We start from the raw sequence: 14,910 nt of genomic DNA on the forward strand, positions 1-14,910 counted from the left end.
GGTTCTAATTTCCAACATTCCCTACCAGCTTTTCACAAGCAAAGTAAGTGAGGAATCCTTCCGGCAGGAAGTCAGATGTCATGATCATGTGAGCTCAGTGGTGAAATTCAAATATTTTTACTACTGGTTCTGTGAGGGTGGCTTGGTGGGCATGGCAGGGGAAGGATACTGCAAAATCCCCATTCCCTCCTCACTCCAGGGGAAGGATACTGCAAAATCCCCATTCCCTCCTCACTCCAGGGGAAGGATACTGCAAAATCCCCATTCCCTCCCCACTCCAGGAGAAGGATACTACAAAATCCCCATTCCCTCCCCACTCCAGGGGAAGGATATTACAAAATCCCCATTCCCTCCTCACTCCAGGGAAGGATACTGCAAAATCCCCATTCCCTCCTCACTCCAGGGGAAGGATACTGCAAAATCCCCATTCCCTCCCCACTCCAGGAGAAGGATACTACAAAATCCCCATTCCCTCCCCACTCCAGGGGAAGGTTACTGTAAAATCTCCATTCCCTCCTCACTCTGAGGCCAGATAGAGGTGGTATTTGCCGGTTCTCCGAACTACTCAAAATCTCCGCTAACGGTTCTCTAGAACCCGTCAGAACCTTCTGAATTTCACTCCTGTGTGAGCTCCTCCCTTAACAACCTCTGCAGTCTTCATTTAAGAACAGCAACAGGAACAGATTTCTAAGTAACATCATATATTGTGGCAATTTACAGCTGCGAACAGAGTTTCCAGTTCTAATTGCTTTTGTAGCCTAAGGATTACCTGTACTTAAAGAAATTATTACTCATTTTCTATGTCCATATGAGTTTAGGATTAAATTTGTTTTTGCTGAGTATGTTCATTTTAAGATTAGCCTGACATATTTTCATTGCATTTCTAAAAAGCCCGAATGTATACCTATTCTCTCCTTCTATCTTTTCCAACCTTAGAGCCTCCTCGGGAGAACATTAAATGCTTAACAAACCAAAATATTCTATGAATTATTCTCGCTCAAAGAGGGCACTAATCGATACCGCAAATAACATTTTTGACTTATTGGCGACAAGGTACCTAATAATACTTTCATCTATTTCTGATGAAATAGTTGAATAAAACTCTCATTGCAGTATTTTGGGATGATGATTCTTATATGTTGAAATACTTTTTAAAAATCGTTTTAGCTTTCATACTTTCCTTCTACCTTTCAGTTTGCAGAGTTGATCTTGGAAGGAATAATTCGGCAAATATACTGCTGAATGTGAAACCTTAGTGATCCAGAATTAAAACTTAAAACTTTTTGATGCCAATATTTTTATATTGATTATACTAGCATTTTTGCTTCAAATAGGTGAAGTTTTTAATGAGAGTTTGTTCAATTTAACATTTTCCTAGACTCGTGCCGTTCCCTGCTCTTTTCTGAAGAGCTGAATAAAGCTTCCCGTGGTTCTAACCTTGTCAAACTCATTTGAAACTAGAATTCATGCCAGTAAAATGTCTTAGGCTTTTTAATTCTCTGGGTAGCTTGATGTTAAATGGCTTGGATTTTAAAACATTTTCACAATGGTGTTTTAGATGTCAGCTAAACATAAGTAGCTAAATTAATGATCTATCTAAAACGTTTTACTGAGAGGAAAGAGACTGTGATCAGTTGTTTTTCCCCCTTAAGGTATATTTCCTGACTAACAATGTGACCAGTCTCAAGCGTCCTGCGGTTCCCAAAACCTCTTTAAGCAACCCCATATTCATATTTATATATTCTGTATATTTTATGTGGCTCTTTTTGGTTGATACAGGTAGTCCTTGACAGTTCATTTAGTGGTTTCTCAAAGTTACAACGGCACCGAAAAAAGTTATGACCATTTTTCACACTTGTGAACATTGCAGCATCCCCGTGGACACGTGATTTACATTCAATTGCTGGGCAACTGGTTCATATTTATGACGATTGCAGTGTCCCTGGGGTGGTGGGATCACCTTTTGTGACCTTCTGACAAGCAAAGTCAATGGCGAAGCCAGACTCACTTAACAACCGTGCTACTAATTTAACAACCACACTTAACAAATGTGGCAAGAATGGTCATAAAATGGAGCAAATTTAACAAACTTCTCCCTTAACAAGATAAAAGTTGGGTTCAATTGTGGTTGTAAGTCAAGGACTGCCTGTGGTTTGCTTTTTGTTGTGTTGGGTGGCCTGATAAACCCAGTAATGGGGAAAGTGTATAAAATAAAAGTGGAAAGCCTTTGGATTATTCTACTTCTTATTTTTGAATGGATTCACAAAGGGACTCTTTATGCCTGATATCCTCTCTACTCTTGGATGTTTCTTACACTATCAATCTGTAGCAATAGCAATAGCAGTTAGACTTATATACCGCTTCATAGGGCTTTCAGCCCTCTCTAAGCGGTTTACAGAGTCAGCATATCGCCCCCACAGTCTGGGTCCTCATTTCACCCACCTCGGAAGGATGGAAGGCTGAGTCAACCTGAGTCAACAGTGAGATTTGAACAGCCAAACTGCAGATAGCAGTCAGCTGAAGTGGGCTGCAGTACTGCACTTTAACCACTGCGCCACCTCAGCTCTCTGTAAGCAGAAATGAACTTAACTTGTGCTTCTGGGGGAAAACGTCTTATCTTGGAAGCAAACATGATGATGGTCAAGTGTTGCAAATATGTTGTTCCTCATGTAGAATATGAACTGGGATAATCCATGGGCTCCAATAGTCATGGAGTTTGTAGGATAATTAACTGTGGACCACTTCAAACATACAGGATATCCCCAGCTCATTCAAGTGTAGCACATCCCATGTGCTCAATTCTAGATAAAGATCTTAAGATAAAGTGTTAAGAATAATTTAGGTACCAGACCTAACTGTATATTTTTAAAGAACATTTTTTTTAAAAAATAAAGTGAATTTATTATTAGGAAAACTATTGTAATCTGTCATTGAAAAGTAACTCATTTAAAAATCTAGTTTAAATATTTCATTTTCCTTTAATGTGCTAATCAAAAGTATTTTACTACTATTTTTTTAAATCACTATAAAGGTGGTTATATTAGAATCTGATTTTGAATATCATGTTTGGTGTGTACATGCCACATTAAATTACGGTTTATAACTTTGGTGTTTGTGTGAATTCAGTCTATGGTTTATTCACCAATTAGAAACATATGTGATTTGAGAAACTGGCCATTTAATAATGGATGGGTTCATATTAGATGCAAATACAAGGACTAACCATGTTGAAGCTTAAACCAACCATTCATTTGGAAATTAAAGCCAGGATTTGGAATTTGATTTTTGTGAAACTATGATTTCTGAATTGGGCCACTGAGATGGTATTTCTATAAATCCGGTATTGTCTATAATCAAACCAGTCCTGTTCCCAATGCATAGCTTAATCAATTATTACCTCGCAGTTGTAATTATTAAATTCTATGATGGCTTTATCTGAATATGAAGATACACAAGCCTTCTTAGGAGAGTAGTATTCCAACAAAACCTCATTTGTTTTATCCTAACAACAATCAGTATTGCTATTTCATATATCATTTATATATAATTTGACCTTTTCATTACTATGAGCTGCAATTAATGCTTTTTTAAAAAAAAACTCTGATCAAATTCTTATAATTGAATTTCTTGTGTTTACTTCAGGGAATTATTATTATTTTTTTGCATCTATATTGCTAAAACTCTTGCTGAAAAGTCTCTAAGAAACATCTATTCTTAATAGAACAGTTGTTTGGGCTTATGTAACTCTGAAATAGTTTTGACTTGATAATGACTGACTTGCAAAGAGGCATATCCATCCATTTAATCTTTTGACTTACCAAATTGAAATGTAAGCTGATGTTCCTAGAACAGGTAGTTCCTGAATGCTTTACAGAATACCCAAATGCAGCTGTTTTTCATGTTTGCCTTATGTTGTATAGAAGTTATATACTTTATACTCTCTCCCTTCCTCTTTCCCTTTTTTGTCTCTTTCTCTTAGCAGCTCGCAGATGCTGTCATAGAGATTGCCAGCAATATAATGCTGGTAGATGACCATGTATTATGGATGGCACAAAAGGACAAGAAAGCGTGTGCAAGAATTGTGCAGTGTGTAGCACGCATTTCAAATCAAACCCTGAGCAGCAATGCACAGCTTGTATCAAAGGTATTGTTATATATACGGCTTCTTGATTCGTATTCCATCGGCCAGCCAGTGTCGGCTGGCAACTACAAGGAGGAGGGCCTTCTCAGTAGTAGCCCCGACCCTTTGGAACGAGCTCCCCGTGGAGATTCGCACCCTCTCCACCGTCCAGGCCTTCCGCATAGCCCTTAAGAACTGGCTCGCCCGTCAGGCCTGGGGACAATGATAGTTACCCCTCCCGAATGATGAATGTATGTTGTTTACTATTTTATTATATGTCTCTATCTTAACGTCTGTATTCCCCCTCCCCGATTTTATGTGAGCCGCCCTGAGTCCCCTCAGGGAAAAGGGCGGCCTACAAATATTAATAAAATCTCTAAAAAAAATATATCTCTAAATCTCGTTAAAACATTGCTCTGAAAGGAAGAAGCAGAGACTCCTTGAAAAACGTCTCTCTGGTTACATGACATACTCACCCACTTTTATAACTTCTCGCATATTCTGTTCATTGCCAGAACTTACAAATGATTCAAGCAAAGCAAAAGAGTTGGTAAAATACCACTTATGTTCATTTTATGTTATAGAATTATGGCTAGATAGCACAATTAGTTGGATCCCAATTAATGACTAGTTGGGAAAAATCGCCAAGGAAGAAGCCAGGAAGAGCAGCTTGTCCTTCTGGCTGCGAAGAAAGGTTTCCACCTGGGAAAACAGAATAGGAATACAGGGTGTGATTAGATATTTTGCCATTCTAATTGATCTAAACGAAGTTATTAGAAGATTTTAGCCACCTGGCAAGTCTGCATTCAACGAACAGGTAGCAAGTCAGGCCTTTCCCCACAGTAATCTCAACGGTACAGCTGAAATGTGTATTCATGGAGGGAAATGTCATGCACAGAGGGCGGAATGTCCTTGGTATAAGAAAGGAAGTTATTTTGCAACTCTGTATAGTCCTTGACAATGAAAAACACAGGGATGACGATCTGCCTGACGCCACGTGGTTCCGCCATAGAATAGGAAGGGCCTTGCAAATCAGAGCTCATTCAGTAGGGCTTAAAACCGATACAGGAACTTGAATAGCCGTGATTTCAGAATCTCCGTACAGCAGCTCTTACAAACGTGACAGTGAAACGTGTGCTTCACAGTTAAAAATGCTGCATAACTGCTACCGCGCCAAGTACTTTACATAGTTTTACAAGAAAATAGGAATCTCCATTATAAAATTTAGGCTTTAAGGAAAGACATCTTCCGAAGCAATCCATTCAGCCAGAATGCTATTAGTCCTGCTACATAATCTTAGTTCTGGGACGTTCACAGATGCAGAACCACATGTGTCACTTGTACCACTGGATCTGCTGTTTGGCCTGCGGCCTCAATAGGGGAGGACCAAATTAGAGGTGGCTATTAGACTAACCCCTTGCACTTCCTGCTGCCCTTCCACCTATCTGGGCATGAAAGGACCAACTTTATACATTTAAAATATAAGATTTTTTCACATTTGTTTTTGACAGGTTTCTCTTAACATTGCTCTGGAGGCCTTTTGGATCAAGCCATCCGTTTTCATGGGCATGACTTGTATTGCTTTCCAAAAACTACCTGCTAATCCAGGGAAGTTGAGGTTGAATTCTGACACAAAGAGCAGAGAAACAGACCAATCCTTGAATTTTAAGTGCAACCCGGGAAATCAAAATGCCTCTTTGGTGAATTTCTCTTCCGTGGTGGTGAGTGGTATAACCAATGAATTTATATTTTTGAAAAATCCTTAACGTTTTGTATTAAAATCAATATTCAGAATAAAGATTAAAAAATGAAGATAGATTAAATTTCCTTCTGAAATTTCCATATTCATTAGCTGAAAAAATTAACTTCTTGTAAAGTCTGCATGTACTTACTCAAAGGCACAAAGCTAGAGATTTTAAATATAATTCAATCTTATAATATTGATTTTTATTCTCTGATTTCATCACATTTCAATATGCAATAGTACAGATTATCTGAATTTACTTGTCTACTGTCCCAGTTTACCTGGGTCCTTGAATGAAAACCACATTCTAGTCAGAGATAAAGCAGTTTGAAACCCATTTATATACATTTGATTGAATTCCACTTCAGTTTTCTCATTGATCTTTTATGATTAAGAAGCTGCTAAGAAATTTATTACAATTTGTAGCAATGGTGCTCTGGACATTGGGAAAAATAAATTTTTACGGTAAGATCACAGTGGTATATAAGAACTATAAAAACGTCTGTTATTAAAAATAACATTTCTAATATAGAGCATTTCCTGCTATTTCTTTAATTAGGATTACTAATGGTTTTATGCCTTTTTCATTTATTACATGCTCTTGTGTTACTGATGTAGATTATGTTGTGTGAGACACTTAGACAGTTTTGCAATCAAAAGTATAAATATTTTATTTTCAAATTATAAATATTTTATATTTTAATAAAAGGGCTAGGGTTCAAACTCAGAAACAGCCCACATCCTCAGCATGATACATAAATAAGAATTTTTTTTTATTGCATATTAGGGTAAAAGTACTTAAGCAGTTGATTTCTCTATATCCGTATGAGAATTCAGTTGTTCCTTCTCCCACAGCAATTTATATCCGACATTGATTTTTCTGCTTTCCTGCTGTAATGGATGCCAGATTTTACTTTTCTCGAGGTTGGTATAAGGTGGCAGTTAGTAGTTAACAGTGTCATCATTTCTGAACAGGGAAACTCCAGTTTTCACTTTAACTCTCACAAAAAGAGGCGGGTGTTACAATTCACAATTTTGATTAGTATCAGGAATTTAATAAAAGAAAAAAAAATGCTATGACTGTGTTTGCAATTGTAGTCTATTCACATTTGTGTGATGGGTGGTTTTATAAATGTGATAAATAAATGAATATATTTTTTTTTAATTTGGAAGCCTTTGAAAGAAATAGACTTTCAGAAATTGCTCTTCACAGCAATAAATTGGCTCTCTCCTTCCAAAAGTTTGGCATGGCAACTTCAAGGAATTTCTAAACAATATACACAGCACCAGTCATCTTTTCCAACAACTTGTGCTGTGATTTGAAGACTGACAAAGGAAGAGGACTGCCTTAGAGAAGAATTTCAGAGGGTGGAGCATCCTGAGAAAAGCATATTTGTCTATTTGTCAGAGAGTTCTTTATGCAGCCATGCTGGTTTCTTTTGGGAGCTGTTATTTTTCTTCTTCACTGGCATTGTGCTAGACTGGGCTTTTGTAATCTCATTTTTCAAGATCTCCCAAGCTTCTTGAGTTGTTTTCCCCTTGAGGATACTCATCCATGGAATTCTTCCCAAGCTCTCTCAAAGTTTATTGAAATTAGCTCTCTTAAAGTCCTAGACTCTAGTTTGACTTTGTTCTACTACTTGTGTTTGCATAATGTTGAATTCCAATATTTCATGGTCACTTGCCCCCAGGGTTCCTGTGGCTTCAACACCTTCTATCATTTCCTCTCTGTTAGTGAGAATTAAGTCCAATATGGCTGATCCCCTTGTTCCCTTCTCTACATTTTGGGAAACAAAGTTGTCTGCTAGGTTCGTTAGGAACCTGTTGGATCTTCTACTTGGTGCAGAGTTTGTTTCCCAGTTGATGTCAGGGTAGTTTAAATCCCCCACCACTATTGTGGTGTGCTTCCTGCATACCTTAGTTAGCTGACTAGCAAAAAGTTCATCTACTTCCTCTGCTTGGTTGGGTGGCCTGCAGTATAGACCTATGGCAATATCATTTTCCCCAAAATCTTTAATATTGACCCAAATGCATTCAAGATAGTTCTCATCATTGTTGTGCTCTATTTCTGTAGAGAGGTAATTATTTCTTATGTATAGTGCAACTCCACCGCCTCTTTTATTTGGTCTATTTCTTTTAAATAATTTAAATCCTTCTAGCTGTATGTTCCATTTGTGGGTTTCATCCCACCAAGTTTCTGTAATGGCAACAATATCGCATCTGCCCTCTTTTACTTGAATTTCTAATTCGCCCTGTTTATTCCTCATACTCTGTGCATTGGTATATAGACATTGGTGTATATTCTTCATTTATCTCAATTCCCCACGAAATTGTCTTTTACTTTGGACATCTTGGGTGTATTCCAAGGAACTCATGGAATTATACTGAAGTCCAACTGGATATGGCTTAGATAAGCATGTCCCTGAAAATCCTTTCTCCGTAACTATGGTAAGCAAATCAGTCTTGAAAGAATATTTTGTGGGTGGGGTGTTTTGGTAAGAGCAGCACTACAATATATGGATTATGTGCATTTCCAAATTAAGTCTCAAAAATTGTAATGGAGGTAAGGGATGTTGGAACACAGGATTGACCCACCGTAAGATGGCCGGTAGGATCTCACATCCCATGCTTAAGTCTAGCTTTAAAGTATAGAGAAGAGAAAACCTCCATTCAGCCTAATAGCAGATTGGCTTCCTTATGGAATATACTGTACCTTCAGAGCCAAGGTGGCGCAGTGGTTAAATGCAGCACTGCAGGCTACTGCTAGATCAGCAGGTCAGCGGTTCAAATCTCACCGGCTCAGGGTTGACTCAGCCTTCCATCCTTCCGAGGTGGGTAAAATGAGGACCCAGATTGTTGGGGGCAATATGCTGACTCTCTGTAAACCGCTTAGAGAGGCCTGAAAGGCCTATGAAGCGGTATATAAGTCTACTGCTATTTAGAATGCAGACATACTGTATATTAGATAGCCAGCCAAAAATTGTGCTTTGCTGTATCTAAGCATTTTTCTGTGTTGAGATAGAATTATTTTGTGGTAGAGTTGGACACATTTTTTCAGACAGAGGAACATATGCTTTTCAAAAGTATATTCTTTCATAGCATGCCATTTCATAAAATGTGGCATTTTTTGTTATGACAAAGTATTGTGTCTTTATAAATTAAAGAAAAACAATTATAGTCTCTCTCCTTTTCTCTTTCCCCATACTTCCCATGACCAAGCTATGCATCTAGGATTTATCTAGAACTATAACAAAACGTTTGGTTTTGAAAGACTATTGAAATACCGCAGTAATCACTGTAAAAGGGCTTTAGTGATTTAATCTTTTCTTATTCATTATTGTCATGTTTCTTTGAATTATTCAGGTCAGGTTCCTGGCCAGATTTAAACTGTTATGCCTCATTTGAGAGAACAAAATATTTTTATAACCGTAGTTGCAATTGTCAAACAACGTTTAAAAATTATAATGAAACGTACCGCTTTATGAAAAACATACCATTAAACAGTTGTTTTTACTGCTATGGAAGGACGTCTTAAAGCGAAATAGTTATACTTGGAATGTAAATGGATTATGGCATTCTGTAAACTCACTCCACTGGAAAATGAGACACTTTCCTAAAACGTTGTCTCCAAACCACTAAGTAAGAGAAAAAAATAGTTTTTAACCACTTACTGTGTCAGTAGAATTTCATTGTTTTCTTGTCAAAAAGCAACACTTAAAAAAGAGTTCTAGAATGTCATGGATAAAACACAGGTTTACTCAAGCTCTCTTCCTTCGTTTATCCTTCCACAGCCCAACGTCTTCTAGTTATTATGTGACTAGAATTCCCAGAGTTCTAATTAATTTTGAGTTAACATGCATGCAATTATCTATTTATTCCAGTGGAAGCTGTTTTCCAGTGCTAAGTGCATTGTACAGGATCATAGAAGGATGTTTAAATACCCTTTTCTCATGCTACTGAATCCAGCGGAGGGAATGGAGGTGTAGCTATAAACACATACATACCTGCACGCAGAGCTACATAATAGCTCAACATTCTTATTCTTAACGTGAAACTGTCTATTCTCCACCACTTGTTTTCTTTTGCTATATTTGTTAAGGTTTTAAGAATAGGTTGGGCAGCTATTTGTCCAGGGTGGAATAAGGGCTACTGCAGTGATGAGATTCAAAACTTTTTACTGCCGGTTCTGTGGGCATAGCACGGCTTTGTGGGCGTGGCTTTGTGGGCGTGGCAGGGGAAGGATACCGCAAAATCCCCATTCCCACCGCATCCCATTAACCTGCTTTCCGTTCTCCTGTTCAACAAAAGAAGATCAGCTGGAAGGCAGCAGGGACGGGGCCAGAGTATTTGCCGGTTCTCCAAACTACTCAAAATTTCCGCTACTGGTTCTCCAGAACCTGTCAGAACTGACTGAATACCACCTCTGGACTACTGCATTGAGGTTCGAGGTTCATTTTATTTATATGCCGCCCTATTCCCAACGGGACTCAGGGCGGCGCACAAACCCAAGGAGGGGAAGGGAAACACAAAACTACAACAAAAAATACAGAGCATTTAAAAAACAACCAACAGCCACACGATTCGAGAGGGGAAGGGAACTCATCGACCCCAGGCCTGCCGACACAGCCAGGTTTTGACGGCTTTCCGGAAGGCCTGGAGAGAGGTGAGGGTCCGAATCTCTGCGGGGAGCTCGTTCCAAAGGGCCGGAGCCACCACAGAGAAAGCCCTCCCCTGGGTAGTGGCCAGATGACATTGGCTGGTAGACGGAACCCGGAGGAGGCCTAATCTGTGTGATCTAATGGGTCTTTGGGAGGTAATTGGCAGGAGGTTGGACTAGAAGATCACTTTGAGGCTGAAAAGGAGTTTTGTGTACCTGCCATAAGCCAGTGTATATATTGGCTAAAATGTTGGACTAGGAGCAGGGGGGCCCAGTCTCAGCCCCAGAAGCTGACTGGACAGCTTTGGGTAAGTCAGTCTCCCTAAATCCAACCTACCTCACAGGGTTGTGGAGAAAAATAGGAGGAGGGAGTGCTGTCTTGAGCTACTGTGCAAAAGGGAAATGGATGATGACTTCTGCTCTGCATTTTTCATCACTCTGCTAATTTCTATAACTAGATATTCCCTTGATTTATTGTAAGAAAACCTGCTCACTTTATTTCTTCAATTTAGAAATAACATATAAATACCAGTGATTAGAAATGTGATATTAAGTTCTTGATGATATGTTTGCCAGTTAGTTCTATTGTATAATAATAATGATGATGATGATGTGTTATACATTTCAATATTGCATATGTTATCTACAATAACCCCAAAATGTTTCAGGTTCTGTTCTATTTTTCCAGGACTCCTTTACAAATTTGACACTGCAGACAGTTAAATGAGAATAATGACAACCTCCACTAACTTTGCATTTATTAATGGCTATGCAAGTTATCATACTATTGAAAAAAGAACTCAAGAGAGAGCAATTTTCACAGCCTGCTATACTTAGCAAAAATCCATAACTCATGAGTAATAATTACAATTGTCTTTTTCACCTAATAGAAGAAAAAAACGTGTAGAATGAACAAGTGTCAGCAGAATGTCAACCTGTGCAAGAAAACTCACTTCTCAACACCAGAGAAAGGAAAACGTTACCTCTTGCTGCCATGGTGGAATTAGCTAGAAGCTGAATTATTTGTTACATTTATACCCTAACACAATCCTATAGCTTTACAGATTTTTCTTCCTTCTGTTCAATCCTTCTGTCCAATCGTGCCCAATTCTTGGCGACTATCTGGACAAGTCTTTGCACTATTCTTGGCAAGATTTCAGAAATAGTTTGCCGTTTCGTCCTTTCTGAGAGAAAACAACAGGCCCAAGAAGATCCATCTAGCGTTGTGCTTAAGGTGGGACTAGAACTCACACTTTCCTAGTTTCTAGACTGACGTGTTAACCACTACACCAATCTTCTTTCTTGTATTCTAGATCTATACAAACCATTAAGACCTCTGTGGTCCTCTTTAAAACATAGTGAAAACAAGAATAAAAATAATTGTTGCTCAAATGCCTTCTGGAAAAACTCCATTTTATACACGTTTGGAAAGCAGATGAGTTCAGAAGGAAACAGGGAAAGGCCATTCCAGAGAGCTGCAATCTCGGTGTGTGTGTGTGTGTGTGTGTGTGTGTGATTTGGCAGCCTGGATATCCTTAAAGGTGGAAACCAACTGGAACTATCCACTGAAGAAGGAATGGAACTGTCAGGGTTCCAAATAGCATCCAACATTAAATCGGAGTCCAAGGCAAAGTATTGCTCAAAGTTCCAATTTATTAAGAGAGCCATGCTGGCACATCTGGGGAAACCCGAATCTGAAGGTTTTCCCCATCCAGTTTACGATCTTGCCCCCACACCCACAAGTCCATCCCATGGTCCAGTCTTCCACTGCCATGCTGGCAGTTCCACCCATCCAGTTCCGGTCAGGTGCAGAGGTGCCAAGACAAAGGATGACCTTGGCTTTCTAGAAAGAAATTTTGTTTTGGCTACATAGCATTTAACTCCGTACAATCCCCCGCTTCCATTTTCCCACAATAGAAAAGGCATAGTAGAATAATAGAAAGTGTGGCAGGCCAAAGATCCAAAAAGAATATGACTGCAGGCCTGACAGGAACCACTATAAATACCTACCCTCTTGAAATAATATCCAAAGGACTATTACGATTGATGGATAAATATATTAACTTTCCTCATAACCTGATAAAGGCCAATCACTAATTTCACTAGGTTGTATTCATTTCATGCCCAGCCCTCAAGCCTGGCTGATAAGGCTCAGATAATTTGATTTTATCGAGAGCTTTCTGTAGTACTACACTCAGAAAATAAGCCCACCAAAATATAAGAGGAGCTGCCACTTAAGAGTATGTATTCTGCTATAATATGCAAACATTCGTCCGTTGGCAATGATCTGCTTAATCAACTCACTTCACTGAAGAGATGTAATGCTCTCCAAAATTATTTTGCCTCCCAAATAAATGAATAACTTTTATTCCTTTGTATACTAATAGGATTTGCAACAGGACTTTACTTGCAGTGTGATTACCTTTGAGAAACGTGTTTGAAGCTGAATCTAGGATTTTCTTTTTTAATATTCAGCCGTAATTGAAAGTTGCAAAGTGCTAATTTTGCAATCCTCAATGTGTCACATGTGATCACCCAGTGCACTCACAGATATCTTTCTGGGTGTCCGCCAAAATGTCTGTCCTTTCTAAAAATTCAGAAATAATGTTTAAATTTGAATGCTGACATAGGACACCAGTTACCTAGTCAAAAATTCTTTTGTTGCAAAACACAGAATCATCTACATTTTCTTTCCATTTCCATTTCCATTTATTGAATTTATAGGCCGCCCAATCCCGGAGGACTCCGGGCGTCTTACAGAAAGAAGGAATATTAAAAAGGATTAAAACAAATAAGACACAACAGATTAAAAGAAACACAACATGCACCCAGTCTAAACGGGGCTGGACCTCAATCAAGAGGTCAACAGCCCCAGCCCTGCTGGAAAAGCCAGGTTTTGATAGCTTTATGGAAGGCCATGAGAGTGGGCAGGGTCCGGATCTCTGGGGTAGCTCGTTCCATAGGGCCGGAGCGGCAACAGAGAAGGCCCTACTCTGAGGCGTCGCCAGCCGGCATTGTCCACCTGATGGCACCCAGAGAAGGCCCATCCTGTGCGATCTTATCGGTCTTAGGGAGGTATGCGGCAGAAGACGGTCTCGTAGATATCCGGGTCCTAGGCCATGTAGGGCTTTCTATAGCTACAATTTATTGGCTTCTTATGTTGACCTGTTACATGCCCAGGGTTGACTTCTCACTCACTCATGAAGCCTGTGAATCTCTCAGCCCCAGTCCCACCTCCGGGTTCTATACCTGGGCTTTCTAGATAGGGGTGGCTACAGTACACAAGACACACAGCCCTGATCAACGTCAGGAAATGAATAAGGAATACACACAAATCACTTTCAGCATGTCAGGTTTGGCAGTAAAACTTTCCCGGTTATTATGTGTTTTGTTACCTCTTTCACACACATGCTTATCCCCACTTACCCACATCTTTCTCAACTAGGTTTCCAAGAATCAACTAGAATGACAGAACAAGAGAGTTGGTAGAGACCTTGGAGGTCTTCTACTCTACCCCCTGTTCCATTTCAGAAGAAGAGCCAAGGTGGCGCAGTGGTTAAATGCAGCACTGCAGGCTACTTCAGCTGACTGCTAGTTCTGCAGTTCGCCGGTTCAAATCTCACCGGCTCAAGGTTGACTCAGCCTTCCATCCTTCCGAGGTGGGTAAAATGAGGACCCGGATTGTTGTTGGGGGCGATATGCTGACTCTGTAAACCGCTTAGAGAGGGCTGAAAGGCCTATGAAGCGGTATATAAGTCTAACTGCTATTGCTATTGCTATTGCTATTGCTACTTCAGCTGACTGCTGGTTCAGCAGTTCAGTGGTTCAAATCTCACCGGCTCAAGGTTGACTCAGCCTTCCATCCTTCCGAGGTGGGTAAAATGAGGACCCGGATTGTTGTTGGGGGCGATATGCTGACTCTGTAAACCGCTTAGAGAGGGCTGAAAGCCCTATGAAGCGGTATATAAGTCTAACTGCTATTGCTATTGCTATTTCAGACAAATGGCTATCCATTCTCTTCTTACAAACATCTAGTGATGGAGGACCTACAACTTATGGGGGCAAGAAAGATCCAGGACAACTCAAAGAGTGGGCAGACTCCAGGAGCCCTTTTATCCCTCAAAGTACTTGCTTTATTGATTCACAAAACTGGTAGTTTTCAGTGGGATTATATAGGGATTATATAGGGGATTAGCACCCAACTGCCTTTGTCCACCTTCTGATGACATTTGTCCTTTGACTTCGTTCCTTCCTATCTACCTCCTGGAGAGATACTTTTGATGTGATTCCTGACTTTCGCCTTCTCTGTTATGTGCCTGCTCTATTTTTAAGTATTGCAAATTCAGTCTAATTTCTCATTCTCACAGCATCATAGAATTTTTTACAATT

The 14,910-nt window shown here is 39.5% G+C and overlaps 1 protein-coding gene across 2 annotated transcripts in view; it reads left to right on the forward strand.

The window, feature by feature from the left end:
* The window catches only part of ADGRA1 (adhesion G protein-coupled receptor A1), a 304,703-nt gene that overhangs the window by 142,749 nt on the left and 147,044 nt on the right, over positions 1-14,910 (forward strand). Inside the window, exons 11-12 of one of the 2 annotated variants that reach the window (XM_087702485.1) lie at positions 3,980-4,144; positions 5,632-5,841. In XM_087702485.1, coding sequence (XP_087558611.1) covers positions 3,980-4,144; positions 5,632-5,841 — 375 coding nt within the window. The remainder of the gene's footprint in view (positions 1-3,979; positions 4,145-5,631; positions 5,842-14,910) is intronic. The other variant, XM_087702486.1, reaches the window with a different exon arrangement.

The sequence above is a fragment of the Thamnophis sirtalis genome, unplaced genomic scaffold (genome assembly GCF_051295495.1).
Source record: "Thamnophis sirtalis isolate CommonGarterSnake01/CBP01778 unplaced genomic scaffold, rThaSir2_p1.2 scaffold_15, whole genome shotgun sequence".
NCBI lineage: Eukaryota > Metazoa > Chordata > Lepidosauria > Squamata > Natricidae > Thamnophis > Thamnophis sirtalis.